The sequence below is a fragment of the Microplitis mediator genome, chromosome 2 (assembly GCF_029852145.1).
Source record: "Microplitis mediator isolate UGA2020A chromosome 2, iyMicMedi2.1, whole genome shotgun sequence".
Classification (NCBI taxonomy): Eukaryota; Metazoa; Arthropoda; class Insecta; order Hymenoptera; family Braconidae; genus Microplitis; species Microplitis mediator.
The window spans coordinates 19,592,074-19,618,411 of NC_079970.1; the positions used below are offsets into that span (position 1 = coordinate 19,592,074).

General features: G+C 27.4%; 4 protein-coding genes across 5 annotated transcripts; 3 read left to right on the plus strand and 1 right to left on the minus strand.

Annotated features, from left to right (window-relative positions):
• Positions 1-21: 21 nt before the first annotated feature.
• On the plus strand, positions 22-15,088 carry LOC130663218 (uncharacterized). The gene is made up of 10 exons (XM_057462338.1): positions 22-360; positions 840-1,954; positions 2,035-3,109; positions 3,173-4,286; positions 4,368-4,408; positions 6,349-7,444; positions 10,115-10,606; positions 10,805-10,812; positions 12,307-13,398; positions 13,479-15,088. The coding sequence occupies exons 4-9, from the start codon at positions 3,288-3,290 to the stop codon at positions 13,388-13,390; spliced, it is 3,720 nt and encodes a 1,239-aa protein (XP_057318321.1). The 5' UTR covers positions 22-360; positions 840-1,954; positions 2,035-3,109; positions 3,173-3,287; the 3' UTR covers positions 13,391-13,398; positions 13,479-15,088.
• On the plus strand, positions 892-2,084 carry LOC130663217 (speckle-type POZ protein-like B). The gene is made up of 3 exons (XM_057462337.1): positions 892-1,100; positions 1,203-1,804; positions 2,035-2,084. Exons 1-3 carry the CDS (start codon positions 892-894, stop codon positions 2,082-2,084), a joined length of 861 nt encoding a protein of 286 aa, XP_057318320.1.
• LOC130663127 (speckle-type POZ protein-like) lies at positions 5,257-11,087 on the plus strand. 2 transcript variants are annotated; one of them, XM_057462217.1, is made up of 4 exons: positions 5,257-5,646; positions 6,337-7,444; positions 7,526-10,812; positions 10,894-11,087. In XM_057462217.1, exons 2-3 carry the CDS (start codon positions 6,389-6,391, stop codon positions 7,673-7,675), a joined length of 1,206 nt encoding a protein of 401 aa, XP_057318200.1. In that variant the 5' UTR covers positions 5,257-5,646; positions 6,337-6,388; the 3' UTR covers positions 7,676-10,812; positions 10,894-11,087. The 2 variants fall into 2 exon arrangements, with proteins under 2 accessions (XP_057318200.1, XP_057318201.1); XM_057462218.1 differs by having other exon boundaries at positions 5,257-5,575.
• A 1,845-nt stretch (positions 15,089-16,933) lies between the features above and the next one.
• LOC130663219 (putative ankyrin repeat protein RF_0381) lies at positions 16,934-18,301 on the minus strand. The gene has a single exon (XM_057462339.1). The coding sequence runs from the start codon at positions 18,299-18,301 to the stop codon at positions 16,934-16,936; it is 1,368 nt and encodes a 455-aa protein (XP_057318322.1).
• Between the last annotated feature and the right edge of the window lie 8,037 nt (positions 18,302-26,338).

Sequence of the window (26,338 nt, forward strand, 5' to 3'; positions counted from 1 at the left end):
ATGCTTGTTGGATATAGTCACAGTAATACCAAGAATTCGAAGTTATTATCTTTTGTGCTGATAGCCGCAACTCTCGTGTTTATTACTCATCCCCACTACTCAATATATCATAGCATAATCTAATTTCAAATGCTTACATCTCATTTATAGAAATTATTATTTTAAAAATATTTGTTATTCATTGATCACTAAATTTTAAAAATAATTTCTTATTTACTTGCGTTTTGTTTTACTAGTGTTAATATCGTACTTTTGAGTTATGTAGCATAAGTTTACCGTCAAGTCGCCATTAAAATTATCAAAGTCATAACATTTTAAGATATGTAAAAGAATCACGCAATCATTGTGGGAGATACACTGGTACGTTAACATTCCTCTTGATGATTCTCAAGTTAGCTGACGTCTACTAATTTTTGGATTTTTTAAAAACGGTAAAGTAGAAAAAAAAAATATTTCGAAAATTGCGCCTTTGGCTTTTTTAATTTTCTACATGTGCATTTTTCAGTTTTTTTTTTTTGTAATTGATTATTGAAAAAAAATCCAAAATTTTTAATTGTGTGCTAACTTCAGAAATTCCTCTTGATGATACTGAAGTTAGCCGACGTATAATAATTTTTTGATTTTTTAAAAAACGATAAATTATAAAAAAAAAAAATATTCAGAAAAATTTCACTCATAGTCTTTTTAATTTTCTATATGTGCATTTTTTCAGTTTCTTTTTTTCTTCAAATTTAATTATTCAAAATAAAATCCTAAAATTTTTAATTGTGTGCTAACTTCAGGATCATTCTTCTTGCTATACTTTCGCGCATTGCATTATAATACGATTTATATTATAGATCTAAATAAAGAATTTAATTTTTCTTATTCGTATCAAAAACATTCCATGCAATGGAAGATATAAAAATTATAAAAAATCAATCAACGATTGAAGAACGAAAAATCGTTTACGAATGGAAAATTAATCAATTTCTTTCAATTACAAGTTCTCCCATGAACTGTGCAAGCCCTGACAGTATAATCGAATCACCAGTTTTTTCAACTAGTAATATACGTGGTGATAGTTCATGGCGTTTAAAGATATTTCATCAAAAAGATCGGTTCGACCGCAATTGTTTATTTACAGTTTTGACATATTGTGGTGGCCGTCAAAAAATAAAATCCAAATATTCAATATGTATTATTGATAATGAAAAAAACAGACAATTTATACGTGGAGAACAGGCATATCAAACTTTCGAAATTCGTCGAGACTGTAATGCTCAGAATGTCGTTGAAGTAAGTGAACTAAATAACGAAAAAGATAAATATGTACCTGATGACACATTAACGGTATCCCTTGAACTTACTGAACTTATTGTACGTTCTAACACTAGTCAACCCACCACTAAACTTCGATTAGGAGAATCGAAACAAATTGTCGACGATTTGAAAGATCTTTTTCATAGTAAAGAAGGCAGTGATGTTGTTCTAATTGTGGGAGATAAGAAAATTCCAGCTCACAAAACTTTGCTGGTGAGTCGAAGCCCTGTATTTTCTGCAATGTTTAAACATAAGCTGAAAGAAAACCAAGAAAATGAAGTAGACATTCCTGATATGGATCCTGATATTTGTGAGAAACTGTTAGAATTTATTTATACGGACAATGTGACTGATTTTGATCAATTTTTTGAACGTTTATACGAACCGGCAGATAAATATCAGATACCAGCTCTTAAAAAGGTATGCGAAGAATTACTTTATAAGAACGTAAATGTTGAAAATGCCGTTCAATATCTCGTTTTACTTGACCGTCATAATGCTGGTGAAGAATTTTTTAACTATATACTTGATTTCATCGCAATCAATTCCAAGAAAATTATCGAAACCCTCGAATTTAAAGCCTTGGAAAAAACTAATACAGAATTATTAATGACTATAGTAACGAAAATTTGCAGTAGCAAATAAAAAACAAGTACGCATTCAAATTTCTTAAAATTTTAATTAAATATAGTCGTAAATTTAAAAATGATTTTTTGAATTCTTTTATTTCAGATCAACATCTAGGTAATTCAATGCCACAACATAAACTGGACATTTGTTAATATCTTATTATCAATTATAATCGGTTATAACCCATAGTTGTGACCTCAATTTAAATCTTGCTTCTACTTTTTTATAATTACTTATTTTTATAATACAATTTATAATGATTACATCAATTATACTAATACAATCATTAACATCCGTTAGTTCATGCTCATAAAAGCGTATTCTACGAAAAAAACGATTATTTCGTAGTTTTAATTTTTCAATAAATACTTATGCATAAAAAATAAATCAAAACTACGAATAAATTTGAAGAACAAGTTCCCTAATATTTTTATTTTTGCTTATGATGGATGTGAAAGAAAACAAGAACTGTACCTTATGTTACATAATTATCAATTGATTTACATACATTCGCATAAATAGATCCAAATTTTATTGTTTACAAACATTCAATAAAGTGTAAAGTTTCATCAAATTGACAACTAAAAATTATTAAGAAAAAATGTTTTAAAAAATTGCGCCTATAGTTTTTTCAACTTTCCGCACGTGCATATTTTTATTTTTTATTTTTTTGTAATTGATTTGTTGCAAATAAATCTGAAAATTGTTATGGTCATCCCTACAAGAGATTGGACTTCGGGTGTCGTCGGTTTCTACTCTCACTCTGGATGCTCTATGTACTAAATCTTCTCCCACTTCTTTTAACGCATTCGCAGCTTATAAATGTTCGGTAGTGGGGGCGATTGCCGCGATTCATTCTCTTACTGGGACTACAATCATTGTAAGCTTCAGGAACATATGATCAGTACGCGCATGTTTCAGATTCATTATTCTAATTAATTAATTTTCTTAATTTAGCATATACATATATTGTCTCATTCTCACTTATCATTGATCAGTTTATTTTGAAAACAATTTCTTACTTATATTCGTTTTTATTTTTTTCTGTGTTTATATCTTACTTTCGAATTACGCAGTATCAATTTGCCGATAAGTCGCTCTTAAAATTGTCAAGCCATAATATATCGATATGAAATAAGCACGCATTTATATTCATTTGTTTGAGCGAGATACACTGGTAAGTTAACGTTCTTATTGTTATACTTTTGCGCACTACATAATAATACGTTTTATATTATAGATTCAAAGAAAGAATTGATTTTTTTTTCATTAGCATTAGTATTATTTGATATAATGGAAGATTTTCAAATGGTAAAAATCAATTCTACGGTTGAAGAACGGAAAACCGTTTATGAATGGAAAATAAATCGGTTTTTTTTAATATGACTTCTTCCTCGTACCGTGCAGGTGACAGTTTAATCAAATCACCAGTATTTCCAACTAGTAATGAACCTGGTAATAGTTTATGGCATTTAAAAATAAAGATTCAAAAAATTGGGTCTGGTTGCGTCCCCGTGCTGTCAATAGCTCTGACATATTGTGGTAGTGATCAAAATATAAAAGCCAAATATTCAATATGTGTTATTGATGATGGAAAAAACAGACAATTTATATGGGACTCAATTACATATCACAATTTCAAGAATTGTGAAGAATTTAAGCTTCGAGAGCTAAAAGTGGGTGAACTATATAAAGAAAGAGATAAATATTTACCTGATGATACATTAACGATATCCCTTGAACTTACTGAACTTATTGTGCGCTCTAACACTAGTCAACCCATCACTCAACTTCGATTAAAAGAATCGAAACAAATTGTCGACGATTTGCCAGCTTTTTTTCATAGTAAAAAAGGCAGTGATGCCTTTTTAATTGTGGGAGATAAGAAAATTCCAGTTCACAAAAATTTGCTAATGAATCAAAGTAATGTATTTCGTGAAATGTTGACATGCCATCAGACAAACAACAGAAATAATGAAGTAAATATCACTGATATGGATCCTGATATCCTTGAAAAACTATTAGAATTCATTTATACGGACAATGTGACTAATCTTGATGAAGTTGATGGGCGTTTATACGAAGTGGCAGATAAGTATCAGTTACCAGCTCTTAAAGAGTTCTGTGAAGAGTCATTTTGTAAAAATGTAAATGTTGAAAATGCCATTAAATGTCTTGTTTTACTTGACCTTCATAATGCTGATCAACAGTTTTTGAATTATTTAGTAGATTTCATTGCAATCAATTCAAAGATTATTACTGAAACTGAAGAATATAAAAAATTACTAAACACTAATCTAGAATTATTGTTGACTGTAACAACAAAAATTTGCAATCTTAGAAAAAATAGAAAGGTTCGTTTAAATTTCTTAAAGTTTTCGAGAAATGTAATCAAATTATAATTTAGAAAATAATTATTAATTTTTTTGTTCCAGATCAACATCTTGGAAAATCAATACTGCGACATAAAATGGATGTTTTTAATTTTATTATTATCAGTTATAATCCTTAACTTGTGACTTAATTTAAATCTTTCTACTCTTTTTTTTTCATTACTTTCATTTTAATAATATAATTTACAATAATTATTATATCAATTATATCAATGCACTTAATATTATCTCTGCTAGTTCATGTTCGTCAAAGTATATTTTATAAAACAAACAAAAAATGATTATTTTGTATTCTTAATTTTCCAATAAATACTCATACATAAAAAATAAATCATCACTACAGATAAATTCGAATAAAGAACAAGTTCTTCGATATTTTTATTTTTGCTTTGATGGAGGTAAAAAAAATTGAAAACTGAACTACGTGTTACATAAATATCAATTGATTTACAAACTTTCGAATAAATAGATTCAAATTCCTGTTTACGAACAATCAATAAAGTACGTAATTTCATCAAGTTGATAATCGTTTCAACTAATGGAATAAAATCTATGATACTGAAATTAGCCGACTTCTAAAATTTTTTAATTTTTTTGAAAACGATGAAAAAGAAAAAACAGTACTTCAAAAAATTGCATCTATAGTTTTTAAAAATATTCTAGATGTGCAAATCTTTACTCCTTTTTTTTTTTTTTAATTAAATTGTTGAAAAAAAATCCGAAAATTGTCAATTGTCCGCTAACTTCAGGATCGTTAGTGTCCACTTATTTATGACATGTTTTTATTTTTAGATAAAAAAATAATTGGATTCTGTGAGAGTAGTTCTTTACATTTTAAAAAACAACCGCCAAATATTTCTATTTGTTAACAGATGGCACTACTAATTACTTCGCATGCACATTGGATATAGTCGCAGTAATACCAAGAATTTGAAATTGATATCTTTTGTGCTGATAGCCGCGACTCTTGTGTTCATTACTCATTCCCACTACTAAATATATCATAGCATAATCTAATTTCAAATGTTTACATCTCATTTATAGAAATTATTATTCTTAAAATATTTGTTATTCATTGATCACTAAATTTTAAAAACAATTTCTTATTTACTTGCGTTTTGTTTATCTAGTGTTAATATTTTACTTTTGAGTTGCGTAGTATGAGTTTGCCGTCAAGTCGCCATTAAAACTATCAAAGTCATAAAACATCAAGATAAAAGAATCAAGTAATCATTGTGGGAGATAAACTGGTACGTTATCAGTCCTCTTGATGATTCTCTAGTTAGCTGACGTCTACTAATTTTTGGATTTTTTAAAAACGGTAAAGTAGAAAAAAAAATATTTCAAAAATTGCGCCTTTGGCTTTTTTAATTTTCTACATGTGCATTTTTTAGTTTTTTATTGTAATTGATTTATTGAAAAAAAATTCGAAGTTTTTAATTGTGTTCTAACTTCAGGATGATTTCTCTTAATGATACTGAAGTTAGCCGACGTCTAATAATTTTTGGATTTTTTAAAAAACAATAAATTATAAAAAAAAAAAAAAATATTATTAAAAATTGCACTTATGGTCTTTTTAATTATCTACATGTGAGGAAGTCTATGGTTTCCGTGGCGCCGTCAAATGACCGCGAATTCTTGTAAAACTTGACGAAATAAGACTTTTTTCAAATATCTGTAACTTTTTCAAAAATGGACTAATTCAGAAGTTTTTTTTTTTAATTTTTATCTTTAAATGTAGTTTTTGGAAAAAAATGAAGATATTAAAATCCATAAAATTTTTCACTTTTTTTAAAAAATCGCATTTTTCCCAAAATCCATTTTTCTCGAAAACTAAGTGAGATATCAAAAAAATTTATTCTTTAAAAAAGTCTTATTTTGTTGAGTTCTATATGAATTCACGGTCATTTGGTGGCGCCACGGAAACCGTAGAATCCCCGTCTGCTAACTTCAGGATCATTCCTCTTGTTATACTTTCACGCATTGCATTATAATACGTTTTATATTATAGATCTAAATAAAGGATTGAATTGCTCTTATTCATATCAAAAATATTTGATGCAATGGAAGATATAAAAATCATTAAAACTCAATCTACAATTGAAGAACGAAAAATCATTTACGAATGGAAAATTAATCAATTTCTTTCAATTACAAGTTCTCCCATGAACTGTGCAACCCCCGACAGTATAATCGAATCACCAGTTTTTTCAACGACTAATATACCTGGTGATAGTTCATGGCGTTTAAAAATATCTTATGGGAGTAGTTCTTATGGCCCCTATTTATCAATAGCTCTGAAATATTGTGGTGGTGTTGAAAAAATAAAAGCTAAATATTCAATATGTATTATTGACGATGAAAAAAATAGACAATTTATACGTGGAGAACAGGCATATCAAACTTTCAAAGATAGTCGAGATTGTACTGCTCACTGTATTAACGCAAATGAACTAAATAAAGAAAAAGATCAATATGTACCTAATGATACATTAACGGTATCTCTTGAACTTACTGAACTTATGGTACGTTCTTACACTAGTATTCCTATCACTAAACTTCAATTAGAAGAATCGAAACAAATTGTCGATGATTTGAAAGATCTTTTTCATAGTAAAGAAGGCAGTGATGTTGTTCTAATTGTGGGAGATAAGAAAATTCCAGCTCATAAAACTTTACTAATGAATCAAAGTAATGTATTTCGTGAAATGTTAACGTGCCACCAGAAGAACAACAAAAATAATGAAGTAAATATCCCTGATATGAATTATGATATATGTAAAAAACTATTAGAATTTATTTATACGGGCAATGTGACTAATTTTGATGAAGTTGCTGTACGTTTGTTTGAAGCAGCAGATAAATATCAGATACCAGCTCTTAAAAAGTTATGCGAAAAATCATTCTGTAAGAACGTTAATGGTGAAAATGCTGTTCAATATCTTGTTTTACTTGATCGTCATAATGCTGATCAAGAGTTTTTGAATTATATAGCAGATTTCATTGCAAACAATTCAAAGATTTTTACCGTATCCGAATATATAGCATTACTAAACACTAATCCAGCATTATTATTGATTTTAACAACAAAAATTAACAATCCTACAAAAAATAGAATGGTTCGTTTAAATTTCTTAAAGTTTTCAAGAAATGTAATCAAATTATAATTTAAAAAGTAATTATTAATTTTTTTGTTCTAGAACAACATCTTGGAAAATCAATACTACAACAAAAAATGGTCATTTTTAGTTTTATTATTATCAGTTATAGTCCTTAACTTTGGACTTAATTTAAACCCTTCAACTTTTTTTTTCTGGATTGGTTTAATTTTAATAATATATTTGGCTTGAAAAATTTTTATTTTTGATTTCCTCAATTTTTTTTTTTTTTTTTTTTTTTTTTACCCTTCAAAAGCCCTTTTTTTCTGAGATGTTGAATTTTTTTTTGATAACCGGTTCAAAAGATATCGAATTTTGAAAAATACTGTTTTTTTACGGTTTTTTACTGATAACTTCTTAGGGAATGGTTCAAATCAAAATACTCACTAAATGAAAATAAATCGTTTCTCCATGGACTTTTCGAAAAATACAAAAAAATTATTTCAAGTGTTTCAATACGTGTTTTCTGATTTTTACAATTTAAATTGGATTTTTAAAAGTGAGTGCATATTTTGATTTTCTCCAAAATTTTTTACAGTAAACTACTACTCAAACCACAACTTTTCAGGCCAGTCTAGTCGTGGATTCTCAATGGCTACTATTTTTTTTCAATTTTTGAAAATTAAAAAAAAAATTTTTTTCTCTATTTTATCAAATTTTATCACTGGTTTCTCTCTTTCAATGTAGTTTGAAAAGCTTCACGTTTATTTATTATTATAAGAAGCATAGGAAATTGTTAATAATTAAAAAACTTTTATTCAAAGAAAGAAAATATTTATTGCAGGAAGTTGTATTGAAAAATAATCATTAGTCTTTTTTAATTATTAACCATTTCCTATGCTTGTTATAATAGTAAATGAACGTGAAGTTTCTCAAAATACGTTGAAAGAGAGAAACCAGTGATAAAATTTGATAAAATGGAGAAAAAAAATTTTTTTTCAATTTTCAAAAATCGAAAAAAAAATCGTAGCCATCGAGAACCCACGACCAGACCGGCATAAAAAGTTGTGGTTTGAGTAGTAGTTTACTGTAAAAAATTTTGAAGAAAATCATAATATGCACTCACTTTTAAAAATCCAATTTAAATTTTAAAAATCAAAAAACACGTATTGAAACACTCGAAATAATTTTTTTGTATTTTTCGAAAAGTACATGGAAAAACGAAATTTTTTTATTCAGTGAGTATTTTGATTTGAATTATTCCCTAAGAAGTAATCAGCAAAAAACCGTAAAAAAGCGGTTTTTTTTTTCAAAATTTGATATCTTTTGAACAAGTTATCAAAAAAATCTCAACATCTCGGAAAAAGAGTCTTTCGATGGATACAAAAAAATATAAAAAAATTGAGGAAATCAAAAATTGAAATTTTTTAAACCTTTCGATTTGGCATTGAATGCCCCATTTACAATAATTATTGTATCAATTATATCAGTGCACTTAATATTATCTCTGCTAGTTCATGCTCAAAAAAGCTTGTTCAATAAAAAAAAAAATGATTATTTTGTATTTTTAATTTTTCAATAAATACTCATACTTAAAAAATAAATCATAACTACGGATAAATTTGAATAAAGAACAAGTTCCTTAATATTTTCATTTTTGCTTATCGTGGATGTGAAAAAAAAAAAAACAAGAACTGATCCTCGTGTTACATAAATTTCAAATTATTTACATACGTTAGAATAAATGAATTCAAATCCTGTTTACAAACACTCAATAAGGTATGAAGTTTCATCAAATTGATGACTAAAAATTAAAAAAAAAATTGCACCTATATAGTTTTTTAAACTTTCTGCATGTGCATATTTTTATTTTTTTTTTTTTTTTTTAATAATTGATTTGTTGAAAAAAGAATCCGGAAATTGTTAACTGTCTGTTAATTTCCGGATCATATAATCAGTCCGCGCATTTTTTCAATCTCATTATTTGAATTAGTCAATTTAATTATCGAAGATTTATGTATTTTCTCATATCTTTTACATTCCCACTTATCATTAATCATAATTTTTGAAAAACAATTTCTTATTTATTGGCATTTCATTTTCTAATGTTTATATCTTACTATTGAGTTACGTAGTATGAATTTTCCGGCAAGTCACCATTAATAAAACTATTAAAGTCAAAGATATCGAGATAGAAGAAGCATTCATTCATTTCTTCTTGCGAGAATCAGTGATACGTCAACAGTAATTGTTATACTTTCGCGCATTGCATTATAATACGTTTCATATTGTTGATTTAAGTAAAGAATCGAAGTTTTTTTATTTGTATTGATATTATTTGACGCAATGGAACATATAACAATTGTAAAAGCCCATTCTATGATGGAAGAACGGAAAATTACATATGAATGGAGAGTAGACCAGTTTCCTTCAATTATGCGATTTCCTGGATACAAGACAGACTACAGTTTAATCCATTCACCAGTTTTTTCAACAAATAATAAACATGGTGATAGTTCGTGGCATTTGAAGATGAATCTTCAGTATTTATTTCAATTTGGCGAATGGTTTTCGATAGGTTTGACATATTGTGGTTCTCATCAATCAATAAGAGCCCATTATTCGATATTTGTTATTGATCATGAAAAAAAAAAACGATGTGAACTAATGGGAAGTAAAATTTTCAAAAAGCATGAAGGATATAATATTCGGCCACCTGGTCGAGTAACTGATCTATTTAAACAAAGAAGTAAATTAATACCTAACAATTCATTTACGGTATTGCTGGAACTTACTGAATTTTTTGTACGTTCTTACACTCGTCGACCTATCACTACATTCCGATTAAAAAGATCGAAACAAGTTGTCGACGATTTTCCAGCTCTTTTTCATAGTAAAGATTACAGTGATATTATTTTACTTGCTGGTGATAAGAAAATTCCAGCTCACAGAGCTTTACTAATGCATCGAAATATTGTATTCCGTGCAATTTTGACATGTCACAAGAAAAATGAAGTAAATATCATTAGTATGGATCCTGATATCCTTGAAAAACTATTAGAATTCATTTATACGGACAATGTGACTAATCTTGATGAAGTTGCTGAACGTTTATTCGGAGCGGCAGATAATTATCAGATACCAGCTTTAAAAAACTTATGCGAAGAATCGCTTTGTAAAAACGTAACTGTTAGAAATGCCGTTAAATATCTTGTTTTACTCAAGCGTCATAATGCTAACGAAAAATTTTTGAATTATATAGCAGATTTCATTGCAATCAATTCAAAAATAATTACCGAAACTAGAGAATATAAAGCATTACTATACACTAATCCAGTATTATTGATGACTGTTTTAACGAAAATTTGCAATATTAAATAGAAAAAAAGGTTCGTTTAAATTTCTTAGAGTTTTTATCAAATGTTATCAAATCATAAGTTAAAAAATAATTATTAAAATTTTTTTTCCAGATTAACATCTTGACAATTCAATACTGCAGCGTAAGCCGGGTATTTTTTAATTTATTATTATGAGTTATAATCCTTAACTTTGGACTCAATATCTCTGCTAATTTGTGTCTGTCAAAGTATATTTTGTAAAACAAAACAAATTATTATTTTGTATTCTTATAATCTTTTAATAAATAGACAAACATCAAAAATAAGTTATTACTTTGGATTAACTTTAGTTAAAGGCAAATTCAAATTTTATTGTAGATAATATTCTTTAAAGGATATAGTTTTATCAATCAATCGATAAATCTAATCGTTTGAAAGATTTTTTTTTACGAAGATTTCAGTTTTTTTCCTAAACAATTAATTTATTGTTAAACCTGTAACTTTTGAATTGACGATTCGGAATAATGCGACGCACCCACGTGTAATTCAACGGTAGTCGGTAATGCAGAACATAAATAACCTGTAGGTAATAGAACTAAATATACTTTATGTTCTAATGACAATGGTTGTTTTTATTTATTTCAGTTTAAATATTTACTATTCTGTAACTAATTATTTGCTATAAATGATATTTCGATGCGTCTTACACTTGAGAATTTTTTTTCGATAATGTTTCGTTTGGTAAATTTGTACTGTTAAAAACTTTAAGTTTTAAACTTTCAGTTTATTCATCGATATTTTTTTTCAATGAGATTTCAACAACTTGTCGCATATCGAAATATTTTGCATCAAACGAATGTCTTTTAGACAATAGCTCTAGTCCCTATTTTTTCTCAAGTTATTTAAATGAAAAATCCTATTTAAGCGAGCGCGAGTTTTGTAATTAAGTTGGAAGGACCAACTTGGTACCCAATTTTTTCTATGTTACGTTCAATGTAATTTTCGTATAGGGTCAAAAAAAAATATCGATTTTGTTTGGCACAGTCTAATATTTATATTTAGTAAAATTTAATAAATGTAGATATGAATTTGAATGTATAGCTGACAATTGGCAATTTTTTAAATTTAAAAAAAATATATAAATTGTAAGTAGGATAAAAATTTAAAAATTTGTATTTAGATAATTTAAAAATCAGTACGCGCATTTTTTTAAATTTCATTCTTTTAATTTATTTATTTATTAATTTATTTAAAATTTGTAAATTGTCTCATATCTGCTACATTCACACTCATCATATTGATCATTATATTAAAAACATTTTCATATGTATTTTTTTCTGAGCTTATGTCTCTTTCTTTTTTGAGTTACGTAGTACGCATTTTCTAGCAAGACGTCAATAAAATTGTCTAGCCATAACAGTAACATAGACAAAATAATCACGCATTCATTGGTAAGTGCGAGATTTACTAAAATACAATATCAGTCTTGTTTGTTATTTTTTTCATTGCATTATAATACGTTTTATGTTACAGATTTGAGTAAAGATTAAAATTTTTTTTATTTGTATTCAAATTATTTGATGCAATGGGAGATCTTCAATTTCATTCTAGGGCAGAAGGACGGAAAATCATGTATGAGTGGAAAATAGAACAGTTTTTTTCAAAAATACAAATTTCCAGATTCTACAATACAGACTACGGTGAAATCCAATCACGAGTTTTGTCATCTAATAATGGACCTGGTTCTACTTCATGGTATTTAAAAATAGACCTTAATAACAAGCAGACGTCCTTCGAATCATTATCAATAACTTTAGTATATCGGGGTGGTGGTCATCAAAAAATAAGAGCAATATTTTCGATGTGTATTATTGATAATGAAAAAAACCAACAATTTCAACAAAAGGGAACTAAAATTTTGAAAAATTGTGGAACGATTAGTATTCCAATGTTTGTTCATATCGATGATCTATTGAATGATAGAAATAAATTAGTACCTAATGATACACTAACGGTATCCTTCAAAATTATTGAATTTATTGTACCTTCTAACACTAGACAACTCATCACTCAACTTCGATTAAAAGAATCGAAACAAATTGTTGGCGATTCGGCAGCTTTTTTTCATAGTAAAGAAGGCAGTGATGTTATTCTAGTTGTTGGTGATAAGAGAATTCCAGCTCACAAAGCTTTACTAATGAATCGAAATACTGTATTTCGTGCAATGTTGACACATCACACGAGAAACACCAGAAATAATGAAGTAAATATCCCTGATATGGATCCTGATGTCCTTGAAAAATTATTAGAATTCATTTATACGGACAATGTGACTAATCTTGATGAAGTTGCTGGACGTTTATTGGAAGCGGCAGATAAATATCAGATACCGGCTCTTAAAAAGTTATGCGAAGAATCACTTTGTACAAACATAACTGTTGGAAATGCCGTTCAATATCTTGTTTTACTTGACCGTCATAATGCTAACGAAAAGTTTTTAAATTATGTAGTAGATTTCATTGGAATCAATTCAAAGATAATTACCGAAACTGAAGAATATAAAGCATTACTGAACACTAATCCAGCATTATTGTTAACTGTATTAAAAAAAATTTGCAGTAGCAATTAAAAAAACAAGTACGTATTTAAATTTCTTAAAATTTTAATCAAATTTAGCCATAAGTGAAAAAATGATTATTTGAATTCTCTTATTCCAGATCAACATCTTGGCAATTCAATACGGAAACAGAAACTGGACATTTTTTAATCTTTTATTATCAGTTATAATCCACAATTTTTATCTTAATTTAAATCTTATTATTATTATTATTATTATTATTATTATTATTATTATTATTATTATTATTATTATTATTATTATTATTATTATTATTATTATTATTATTATTATTATTATTATTATTATTATTATTATTATTATTTATTGTTTATTGGACATGAAGTTGTAACTCCTTGGGGCCATCCAAAATTCATACATTAATTCATATAGTATACATTATTGTAATTAATATTAGGCGATGATTCACATTTATTTAACATGATATCATTATTTAACATTTATTCATCTTAAAATTAATCGAGACTCGATCTCAACCACCATTCAATCATAAAAAAAAAAAAACGAAATAAGAAATCCACACAAATAACGCCAGATAATTTGTTATTATAACTCAAAAAGTGTTCGTAACTTGATTTACGGAATTCCAAAAAAATTGGCTGTTGTGGATAATTAACTGGTAACTTATTCCAAAGTCTGATAGCACTAACTAGAAATGACTTATCATATTGAGCACTATGACTATTTGGCAGCACAAAATAATCTTAACGAATGTCACCTCTGCGAAAATGAGGCTCTATAATAGATGAATCATTTCTAATTAGTGATTTTTGATTTTATTTATTTACTTTTTTATAATTACTCTCAATTTAATAATATCATTGACAATGATTATATCAAGTATACTTATGAACTCATTACCACCTGCTAGTTCATGCTCATAAAAGCGTATTTAAAAAAAAAATAATTATCTTGTATTTTTAATTTTTCAATAAATACTCATACATATAAAATAACTCATAACCAGGGTTGCGAATTCTTTAATGAAATTTGCAATTAAAAATTAAATTTTTAATCCGTAATTGAAATTATATCGATCAAAATTACGAAATTAATTTTTAGTTCAACAACTTGAATTGAAAAATTAATTTTAATTCAGAAACGTGAGATTAAATATTAAAAAATTAATTTTAATCCAGAGACGTGGGATTCAAAATTTAAAAATTAATATTTAATTCGGCACGAGGGATTCAAAATTGAAAAATTAATTTAAATGTACAGACGTGGGATTAAAAATCGAAAAACTAATTTTTAATCAGACAAGTGAAATCGAAAATTAAAAAATTAGTTTTTAAAATTGACACCTGGGTTTAAAATTTCAAAAATTCATTTTAATTCAGACACGTGGGATTAAAAATTAAAAAATTACTTGATAATTCGGATACGGTACGCAATCAGATAAGTAATCAAGACAAAAAATTTGACAGCACTTACAGAAGGAAAGAATACTGTTTTACTTGATCTTCAAGTTTAAATATTTTTAAACTTACTCTTGATCGTCAGATATAATAGAATTTGAAATAAAAAAATTATTCATAGTTGAGACATTTAGGAATAAAATTTTTTTAATAATTTTCAGTGTAAACAGAGAATTTAAAATTAAAACAACACTAATCTGATATTCGGAATTGAAAGTTTTTTTATTTAATTTTTGATTCGAGAATAGAAAATTAAAAAACAAAATGTAATTTTTTAATCCCCTTTAGCTATGACTAATTAAAATTTTTGATTTACTTTTTAATTCTTAAGTATGGAATTAGAGATTAGAAAGAAATTTTTTAATCTGGTTTTCCGAATTGAAATTTTTTATTTCATGTTTTATTTAAAAACTAAGCCATCACATTTTAACGCTACTTTACGAATTAAAAGTTTGAAATTTAATTTTTAATTCAAAAATGTTGGATTGAAAATTAAAAAATTATTTTTAATTCAAAGATATTGGATAAAAAATTGAAAAATTATTATTATTTCAGAGATATTAGATTAAAAATTAAAAATTTATTTTCAATTTAAAAATATTGAATTAAAAATTAAAAAACCATTTTTAATTTGTTGTTTTTGGATTTAGAAATATGAAAAAAAATTAAATTGAAGCACTAATGCAATTGTAAATTTAATGCGCTATTCGCAACCCTGGACAGCAATGAAGTCAATGAATTTATTCCACTTACAGTTATGAAATTACTTGAAGCTGAATTTATTACTCAAAAAAATGATGTTGATGAAGTACTCATCCGTGAAGTTGTCAATAATGAACCTATTGGACCGTATATTAATGAAACATTGTGATGCTGTTGACTTGAAGCCAAGCCAAAGAAGTAGCTAAGAATAATAATCGATCTACTCGTAATGCAAGCCAACAACTCATGTCCAAAAAAAAAATTGCACTCAAATATAAAAATTATACTGTAATTTATTTTTGATATATATCAGATACATATGTGTAATAAAATAAATAAACTAAATCAATAATTACAATTTTTAATTACGACTAATAAACTACGAAGTTCCCTGATTAAAAAAATCGATTTAAAGGGAAAAAAAATTTTTTTTAATACTTTTTAATATTTTTAAATACCTTGAATATTTTTGAATCTCTCTTCTTATGGGCATTTAACATTGCAAATCCCTTCAAATCGATTGTTCTAATCAGGGTTATTAAAAACAACTTATAGATTAAAAATAAATATTTGAAACGATATTAGAATTAATTTTTTGTTCATTTCACAATCAATTTATTTCTTTTATTTCAAAGTACCTAAATAAACATAAAAAAAAAGATAAATAGTAAAAAATTATAGTTATAAAATTATAAGTTAGTAAAAATTCAAATGAATTGATTTAATTGCACACAAATAAGATGTGAAACATTTAATTTGATATACATAATGGATTTGTTAAAAATGAATAAACTATAGTTTATTTTTTTAATCAGGATAAAGAAGTAATTATAATTTTTATTAACAATACACTCGTAAATATAGAATAGAATAGAATATCGTTTTTATTTGTATCACATATCGTGTTTTACAAAACTGTATCTTTTTGTTATATTAATTATTTACATTTTCTTTTACACTAAATTTTTTACTTATTTACTACATATTCGCACTCTCCTTATCATATTATTTCACCCTTCTACCTTACTTATCACAGTCACGCTACAGTAATTTTATACTTTATTTAATCTAGTATCTATACATGTATTGCGATGTCAGCATTTTTCTCACATTCTATATTGTAACAATCATTTTCCTTAAACAGTCTTTCAATCTCTCCAACATATATACACAGTTCCCTATTTATATCCCCTTTTAACGTTGCAATTAATTTTTCACTTGTTAATTCCCCCTCTAGTTCGTCTCACCATTTGCTTCTTGCTTGTTGACCTTTTTCACTTATTTTCCCTTTTATTTCCTCGCAGCTTAGTATATGCATTATACACTCGTAAATATATTTCGTTTTAATGATCTTGTAATTAACCCTAGCGGCAATATTGATCAATTCAAGGAGAATACAACGAAATATTATAATCTATATACGCTGTGATTCTAACATCTTGATTAAGATATCTACTTGGGAATCATCCGAAACGTCTAATTTCTTTAAATCGGTGTTAGTAAGATAGTCAAAAATCATTTTTGTAAAAGTTCTTGGTAGTTGAATATTATTAAAAATAGCATATACTAAATCACTGACATTAAGTAACAAATTTTTTCGCCCTAATGCTCTTTTTAAACGATAAGCCACCATTCCACCGTATAGTGGGAAAATAGATTGAAAGTCCCAACTCAAAATAATATTATTAGGAATGTGTTTTAAACCAGCAGCCAATTTGTATTCAGATTTATGCAATAAATCATACAATGTAAAACTACCAATCATTCTATGTTTCATCTGTTCAATTTCTTTCATACACTTCTCACGCACTGGATTATATTTTTTTTTATTCACTCGTGCTAAATTTTCGTCACTGACATATAACGAGGCCGCACTAAGTTTTACAACATAATGTTGTAATGTATCGAGAGCATCTTTTTCAATAACATGAAATCGATCAAATACCGTTTCACCACAATTGTTTTTTAAATTAATATCAACGCCAGCATCAAGAAGATGATTTATAATAATAATGCTGCAACCGTACTCAACTCCGTCGTGAAGAACTGAATTTCCATCGTTGGACACTATATTTACATCAATGGTAGGATCAGATAACAATAATTCCACTACTTTTAAATTTTTGGTTGAAACGGCAACATGTAGAGAAATGTCTTGTCCAAATTGATAATCAGTTGAATCTTTAATATCTGCGCCATACGCAAGAAGAAGCTTCACAATTTCCAAGTTTTCTTCTCTGATAGCAACGTCAAGTGGTTTACCATAAGGAACAACATCAATATTAAGATCAGCATTATTTTGCAAGAGCAGCTCTACCATTCCTTCATTTCCCTTCTCAATAGCCAGATGTAATGGTGGTTGGATAAATTCAGATTTATTATTAGTTAACACAGCATTAACATCTGCACCATTTTTAATTAAAAATTCAGCAATGTCTTTGTTGTTTTGCTCAACCGCTAATTGTAAGGGTGTGTAGTAAGTGGCATTAAGTAATTGAGTATTAACGCCTGCTCCATAGTTGATTAAGCTCTCAGTTATTGCCAGATTTTCTTCCATAACAGCTATATGGAGAGCTGTACCCCAGAATTCACTTTTTAAATTTACATCTGCCTGCTTCTGGAGCAGATAATCGACCAATTTCTTATCATTATTCATAGCTGCTATATGAAGACAAGTTGCTCCACTTATAAACTCATGCACTGTATTAATGTCTTTGATAATTCCTTGTTCCATCATATTGTAAACGTACTCGTAGTTGAACATTGCACGATGGACATCCATTGTAATGAATTTGATATACTTAAGAATAACCGATTTTTAACAAATGAACTTTAAAGTAAATGAAGTTTCACACTAAACTATTAAAGTAACTGTTGACGTGGTAATAATTCAACTTTAAATTATTGGTCAACGTTGATTATAATTTTGTAGTCTTAAGACGAGAGTAACTGTACCACTGCTGTACCACTGATAGTCTCAAGATCAGAAATAATTCTAAATGATGGTCTATGGTACCTTCGAATCCTTCGAATTTAGCATAGAATCCCCACCACTTCGATTTTTCAGTTGTTACCCCCTCCCCTTACTTTGGCTGTCTAATGACAATAGTTACAGTTCATACTTTTGGGATAATTATTTTTCTCCGCATACGGCTGAATGTCCACTTCGTAATTACAGCGGAAATAATGTTTTAAAGATTCTCTAGATTTTCTAAGATAATACTAATGATTTATGACTTAAGTTTAGGGGTCGTTAAATATATATGGGGCATTCCACGCCAAATCGACTACTTTTGAACCCGACCCCTTTAATTTGACTGAAAATTTTTTCTCTTTTTCTACCCCATCAAAAACGTTTCTCATAATTTTTTCAAATTTTTTCACCCAACCGAAAAAAAGTTATAAAAATTTTTGAAAAAAATGGCTTTTTTTATTTTAAATAGCTATAGCTTTTTCAAAATTCGACCGATTGGGACGTTTTTTTTTTTCAAAATTTTTTTTATTAAATGTACTTTTTGAAAAAAAATACAAAAAAATTATTGCAACCTATCTTCATTGTTTTTTTGTAGATTTTTATAAAAAATAAAAAATTTTTCGATGTTTACCATTTTTGATTTTTGATTTTTTTTTTTTTACATGAAACTTTAAATTTTTCTGCAGATCCTCAAATTTCTTCGAAGTGATGTTTTTTCGATTTATATTTTTTTTTTTCCAATTGAAAAAAAAAATTTTTTACAACTAGCCTTATTTCTCATAACACCATGCTTAAAATTTTTGAGAGTGCTCAGAAAACTTTCTAATTTGGAAAAAAGAAAATGGAACAATAAATTTAAATGGTAATCCTCGAAATAATTTGAATTTTGTTCGAAAAATCAAGTTTAAAAATAGGACCTTCTGAATAATTTTTTTGTATTTTTTTCTGAAAACTACATTTAAAAACAAAGAAAATTAAAAAAAAAAGTTCTCGTTTGGTCCATTTTTGGACAGATGCTGGCAATTCAAAAAAATTCCTTCTACACTCATTGTTTTATGGTTAAAAGAATTTTTTTTTTATTTCAATTGGAAAAAAAAAATATAAATCGAAAAAACATCACTCTGAAAAAATTTTAGGATCTGCAGAAAAAGTCAAAGTAAAAAAAAAAAAAAAAAAAAAATCCAAAATCCAAAATAGTAAACATCGAAAAATTTTTGATTTTTTATAAAAATCTACAAAAAAACAATGAAATAGGTTGTAATAATTTTTTTGTATTTTTTTTCAAAAAGTACATTCAGAAACAAAAATTTTGAAAAAAAAAAAAAACGCCCCAATCAGTCGAATTTTGAAAAAGTTATAGCTATTTAAAATTAAAAAAGCCATTTTTTTTCAAAAATTGATAACTTTTTTTCGGTTGGGTGAAAAAATTATGAGAAACGTTTTTGATGGGGTAGAAAAAGAGAAAAAATTTTCAGCCAAATTAAAGGGGTTTGGGTTCAAAAGTGGTCGATTTGGCGTGGAATGCCCCATATGTACTATTGCATGGAAAAAAGAAAATAGGAATAATTACAGTATAAAATGTAAAAACAAGCCCTTCGATCTCAAAACTATAAGAATTAAATTGCAAACTCGAATTTCTACATCTTACACATTAAAAAAATTTTTGCAATTTATAAGCAGTATATTTTACATTTTTAAAATGTACATGTATGATTGTTCTTCAATAAATGAAATTTTCTTGCTTTAAAAATCATTTATTCGTCTTAAAAACTATAAAAATTACCATTTGCCAGAAATGTAACAATTAAAGTGTCGAATTATTTAATTTATCAACTGTTACGTCCGATTAATTTTTATAATTTTCAAAATAATTTTTTTTATTCATATAAAATTTTTATAAAACACAATGAGTCAAGTGAACATGAAAACATCTCTTAACAAGAAAAATATATCTTAGAAGTTTTGGGCCCGAGGAACAAAAGAAAACGCTCGCTCTCTTCTGGCTGCAATCATCAAAGTATGAACAAGTTTTCTTTACAATGAAGAAAAAGAAAAGGAAAAGAGTTAGTTCCCTCAAGTAATTATAAAGGTCCGTAGGCCATCTGGAAATACTTTCCTTAGAAAATAACCGAAAATATGTATTAACAAAAGCGTACTTAGAATATGTAAGAAATAAATAAATTTTAAAATGAAATTTTATAGTAGTCGTTTTTAAATAAACGAAGTAATCTTTACACAATCTTAATCCCTTACTTTTATTTTAAGTGCACTTTTGTAGAAACATTTCGGTATCACAGAACAAATAGCCAAACGAGATTTTAATGACAAAATAGTCATTGAGAAAATAAAACTAAAATAAATCATTTTTAAACGAGATACTTTTAACTAAAAGGCTATTTAATTTTAACAAACAAATATTAAAATAAACAATTTTTAAACGAAATAATTCTAATTAAAAGAATACTCAACAAATAATAAATGTTAATTCAATAAACAATCTTAAACGAAAGAATATCCAATAAATAATAGTTTTTGCCGAAAGAATATTCAATAATAAAAATTTATAATAAATAAATAATTTTTAAATGAAATAATAATCCTGTTTATATAAACGAAATAAGTTAAATAAATAAAATTCATAAGTGAATAGGCAACCGGCCATTCTACAATAAGTTATTTGACAGCACTTATAACAGGAAAGAATACTATTTTACTTGATCTTCAAGTTTAAATATTTTTAAACTTACTCTTGATCGTCAGATATAATAGAATTTGAAATAAAAAAATTATTCATAGTTGAGACATTTAGGAATAAAATTTTTTTAATAATTTTCAGTTTAAACAGAGAATTTAAAATTAAAACAACACTAATCCGATGTTCGGAATTAAAAGTTTTTTATTTAATTTTTGATTCGTGAATAGAAAATTAAAAAACAAAATGTAATTTTTTAATCCCCTTTAGCTATGGCTAATTAAAATTTTTGATTTACTTTTCAATTCTTAAATATGGAATTAGAGATTAGAAAGAAATTTTTTAATCTGGTTTTCCGAAATGAAATTTTTTATTTCATGTTTTATTTAAAAACTAAGCCATCACATTTTAACGCTACTTTACGAATTGAAAATTTGAAATTTAATTTTTAATTCAAAAATGTTGGATTGAAAATTAAAAAATTATTTTTAATTCAAAGATATTGGATTAAAAATTGAAAAATTATTATTATTTCAGAGATATTAGATTAAAAATTTAAAAATTTATTTTCAATTTAAAAATATTGAATTAAAAATTAAAAAACCATTTTTAATTTGTTGTTTTTGGATTATGAAATATGAAAAATAATTTAATTGAAGCACTAATGCAATTATAAATTTAATGCGCTATTCGCAACTCTGGACAGCAATGAAGTCAATGAATTTATTCCACTTACAGTTATGAAATTACTTGAAGCTGAATTTATCACTCAAGAAAATGATGTCGATGAAATACTCATCCGTGAAGTTGTCAATAATGAACCTATTGGACCGTATATTAATGAAACTTATTGTGATGCTGCTGACTTGAAGCCAAGCCAAAGAAGTAGCTAAGAATAATAATCGATTTAGTCGTAGTGCAAGCCAACAACTCATGTCGTCAACAAATTATGCGCCATTTAAACGAAAGTGGAGTGCCCGTTATCAATTTATCTGTTAAAGAAGGCGTTATTGTCACATGGTTGATAAATACAAATAATTTTTACTGTCAACTTCTTCGTACTTCAAAGGTTTTCCGGACAATGATGAATGAAATTCAAGAAATTTACGCTCGACGTCAGCTTGCTCAAGATAATATTGCCATTGGGTCATCCGTCATTGCTGTTGTTGCTGCTGATGGTGCACACAGAAAAAAATGAACTATATAAATTGAAAACGACAAGTAATATAATGATAAAGTGATCAGTAAATACTATCATTTTAAATAGTAATTTTTTCGTTTATGATTAAAACATGAATAATTACAAGATATGTATGAAAATTTATTGTCTATGCAAGAAAAATTATTATTTGAACTTTAAAAAACGTAACTAATACTGAGAAAATTGACGACACGTATTATAAAATTTAATATTTTTAATGTTAAAATTTCCCATATTGACACCCGGGTTCTGGGTTATAATTTCAAACACTAATTTTTAAAGTTTATTTTTTTCCTTGTACTGTTATGGTAATGATTACTTGGAATTATGGGATATAGGCCCAAACTTTCTGGGAAAAGTTTTCTTAAGTATGGGAACTATTCCCATCATTATGGTAACAGTTCCCATGTCGCATGTGAAAGAGTTATGGTAATGATTATGGTAACCGTACACGGAAAGAAAATTATGGCAGCGGTTCCCATAATTTTGTGAAATTTTTTCCTATACCATCATAGGAATTACGACCATAAATTATGGGAGCGGTTCCTATAATTATAGGAATGTTTCCCATAATTATAGGAATAGTTCCTATAATTATGGGAATGATACCCATAACACTATAGGAATGATTCCTATAATTATAGGAATGGTTCCTATAATTTATATAGGAATACTGTCTATAATATTATGGGAATCATTCCTATAATTTATGGGAATGGTTCCTATAATTTATAGGAACTATTCCCATAAATTATAGGAACCATTCCCATAATATTATGGGAATGGTTCCTATAATAGTATGGGAACTATTCCCATAATATTATGGGAATGATTCCTATAATGCAATTGGAATGGTTCCTATACCATTATGGGAATCATTCCCATAATATTATGGGAATAGTTCCCATACTATTATAAGAACCATTCCTATAATATTATGGGAATGGTTCCCATATTATCATGAAAAAATTATTTTAAAGAAGTGTGATAATCACTTCTACAATACACAGAAATATTATTAAACATAAAAACAAAAATTCAAACATTGAAAAAAAAAATCGTATTTGGCAAAAAAACATTAAAATTTTTAACAAGAATTTTTTGTCAGCACAAAACATTCAAGAAAATTCAAATTTTGGGAAATTTCTACACTATTGTGCAAACAGAAATTTTTATGATATTATAGGGATGGTTCCCATAACATTATGGGAATAGTTCCCATAATATTATAGGAATAGTTCCTATACCAATATGGGAACCATTCCCATAATAGTATGGGAACCATTCCCATAATAGTATGGGAATGATTCCTATATCATTATGGGAACCATTCCCATAATGGTATGGGAACTATTCCCATACTATTATGGGGATGGTTCCCATAATATATGGGAACCATTCCTATAGTAGTATAGGTACCATTCCCATACCATTATGGGAACCATTCCCATAATGCATAGCAATACTTCCCATAATTTTCTTTCCGTGTACCATCATATTATAGTAACCATTTCCATAATGTTATGGTAACGGTTACCATAATATTATGATAACGATTACTATAATATTATAGTAATGATAACTATAATATAGATGGGTACCGTTCCTATAATCAACATTTCAAAAAAATCGATTACCATGCACTACCATGCGGAACCATTCCCATAATGTATTGTAATTGTTACCATGAATTTCTCTCCGTGTACTAGGAATTTTTCCATTCCTTCGAATTTTTTCACAGATTATAGGAATTGCCAAAAAATTATAATTCTAAAAATAAAAATAAATAAATAAATATTAAAATAAATTGCGACGATTATGACCTTATTATGTACTCACGTTTATAAATTTACATATAAATTCGTATGTAATCAATCTGTAATTGAAATTGCCATTTGGCCTGTCCCGGGAAAAAATGATCAGGCCTGACCATGCCTGTTCATGTATGATCAGGCCTGAAATTAGACCTGATCATGCCTGTTCATGTATGGTCAGGCCTGACATTAGACAAGATCAGGCCTGATCATACCTGTCCATGCCTGTTCATGTCTGAAGCTTTAAATACGTTCAGGCCTAATCATGTCTGTTCATGCATGTTCAGGCCTGACCATGTCTGTTCATGTCTGAAGCGTTATATGCGTTCAGGCCTGATCAAACCTGTCCATGCCTGTCCATGTCTGTTCATGCCTGACCATGTCTGTTCATGCCTGACCATGTCTGTTCATGTCTGAAGCGTTATATGCGTTCAGGCCTGATCATACCTGTCCATGTCTGTTCATGTCTGAAGCGTTGAATAAGCTCAGGCCTGATCAGGCCTGCTCATGCCTGGTTATGTCTGTTCATGTCTGTTCATAGATATAAAATTTTTTTGACCAAGAATCTATCACGTATAACCCGGGAAAAAAGGATCAGACCTGATCAGACATGAACAGGCATGAGTCTTAAGACTTTCAGTACTTGAAGTTCGTACGAGACCTACTTTTCATCTCCATCTCTTAGGTCAACAGGTAACGAGGCGAACTTTCAAGCGCAAGGTCCACGGTTCGAATCCTAGACACCCCCATATTTTTTATTTTTTTTTCATTTTTATAGAAATAATTATATATAATTGTATATAGTTATGCATAATTATATATAATTTTATAGGACCATTTTTTATATATAATCGTTTTACCAGAATGGGCATGAACAGGCATGAACAGACCTGATCAGACCTGCTCATGTCTGATCAGGCCTGAACATTTTTTCCCGGGGTGCCTTGGCATAAAATAAAAAAAATCTAAAAAAAAAAAATTACACTCAAATATAAAAAATATACTGTAATTTATTTTTGATATATATAAGATATATATGTGTAATAAAATAAATAAACTAAATCAATAATTACAATTTTTAATTACGACTAATAAACTACGAAGTTCCCTGATCAAACCCTTTCAAGAATAGCTCCAAGAAGTGAAAAAAATTCTGGGTTTTTAGTTTAGAAATAATCAGGGTTTTTATGTATACTTTTAACAGGTCAAAATTAACTAATTAACAAAAGCATAGTTAATAGAAAAATCGGGGTAAAAATTTTTATTCGGCGGATTATTATTTATTCATGTGTTTTGAAAGTACCAAATTTTTTTTATTCCTTAATATTTATATTTTATCGGTTAAAATAATTTTTATTCATCATGCTATTGATTCGGTTGACGCGCGTACACGGGCCGCTACCCGTTTTTAGTCCCATTTTCACCGTTAAATTAAAATTATAAATATTGTCGGTACAATTCGGGGAGGTAGGACTTTTTTTTAGGATATTTCCTCCTCTTTAAGGATCTTTTTTCAAATTTCGGATATCTCAAATATTTTTCGAAATATTTGCAAAAAACCAAACCCTTTTTTTTTTTTCACTAAATTGTTTATAACTTTTACAATTTTTGCGAGCCCCAATTTTCCACTTGAACATTTTTTCTAGATGCCATTTCGAATCGAATGAGACCAAAACCATAATTTTGATAAGGTTAAACAGGTTTTCGTCAAAAAGGCACTTGTTGACTAGACTAATAAAAATTTGAATAAAGAACAAGTTCTTTGATATTTTTATTTTTGCTTATGATGAGTGTGAAAAAAAACACGAACTGAACCCCGTGTTTCATAAATATCAATTGATCAACATACGCTAGCATAAATAAATTAAAATATTATTGTTACCGAACATTCAATAAAGTATAAAGTTTCATCAAATTGATAACTAAAAATTTTAAAAAAAATTTTTGAAAAAAATTGCGCCTATAGTTTTTTTGTAACTTTCTGCATGTGCGTATTATTGGTTTCTATTTTTTTATAATTGATTTGTTGAAAGAAAAATCCGGAAGTTGTTAATTGTCTGTTGATTTCCGGATCCTATAATCAGTACGCGCATTTTTTCAATTTCTTTAATTGAATTAATTAATTTAGCTATTGAAGA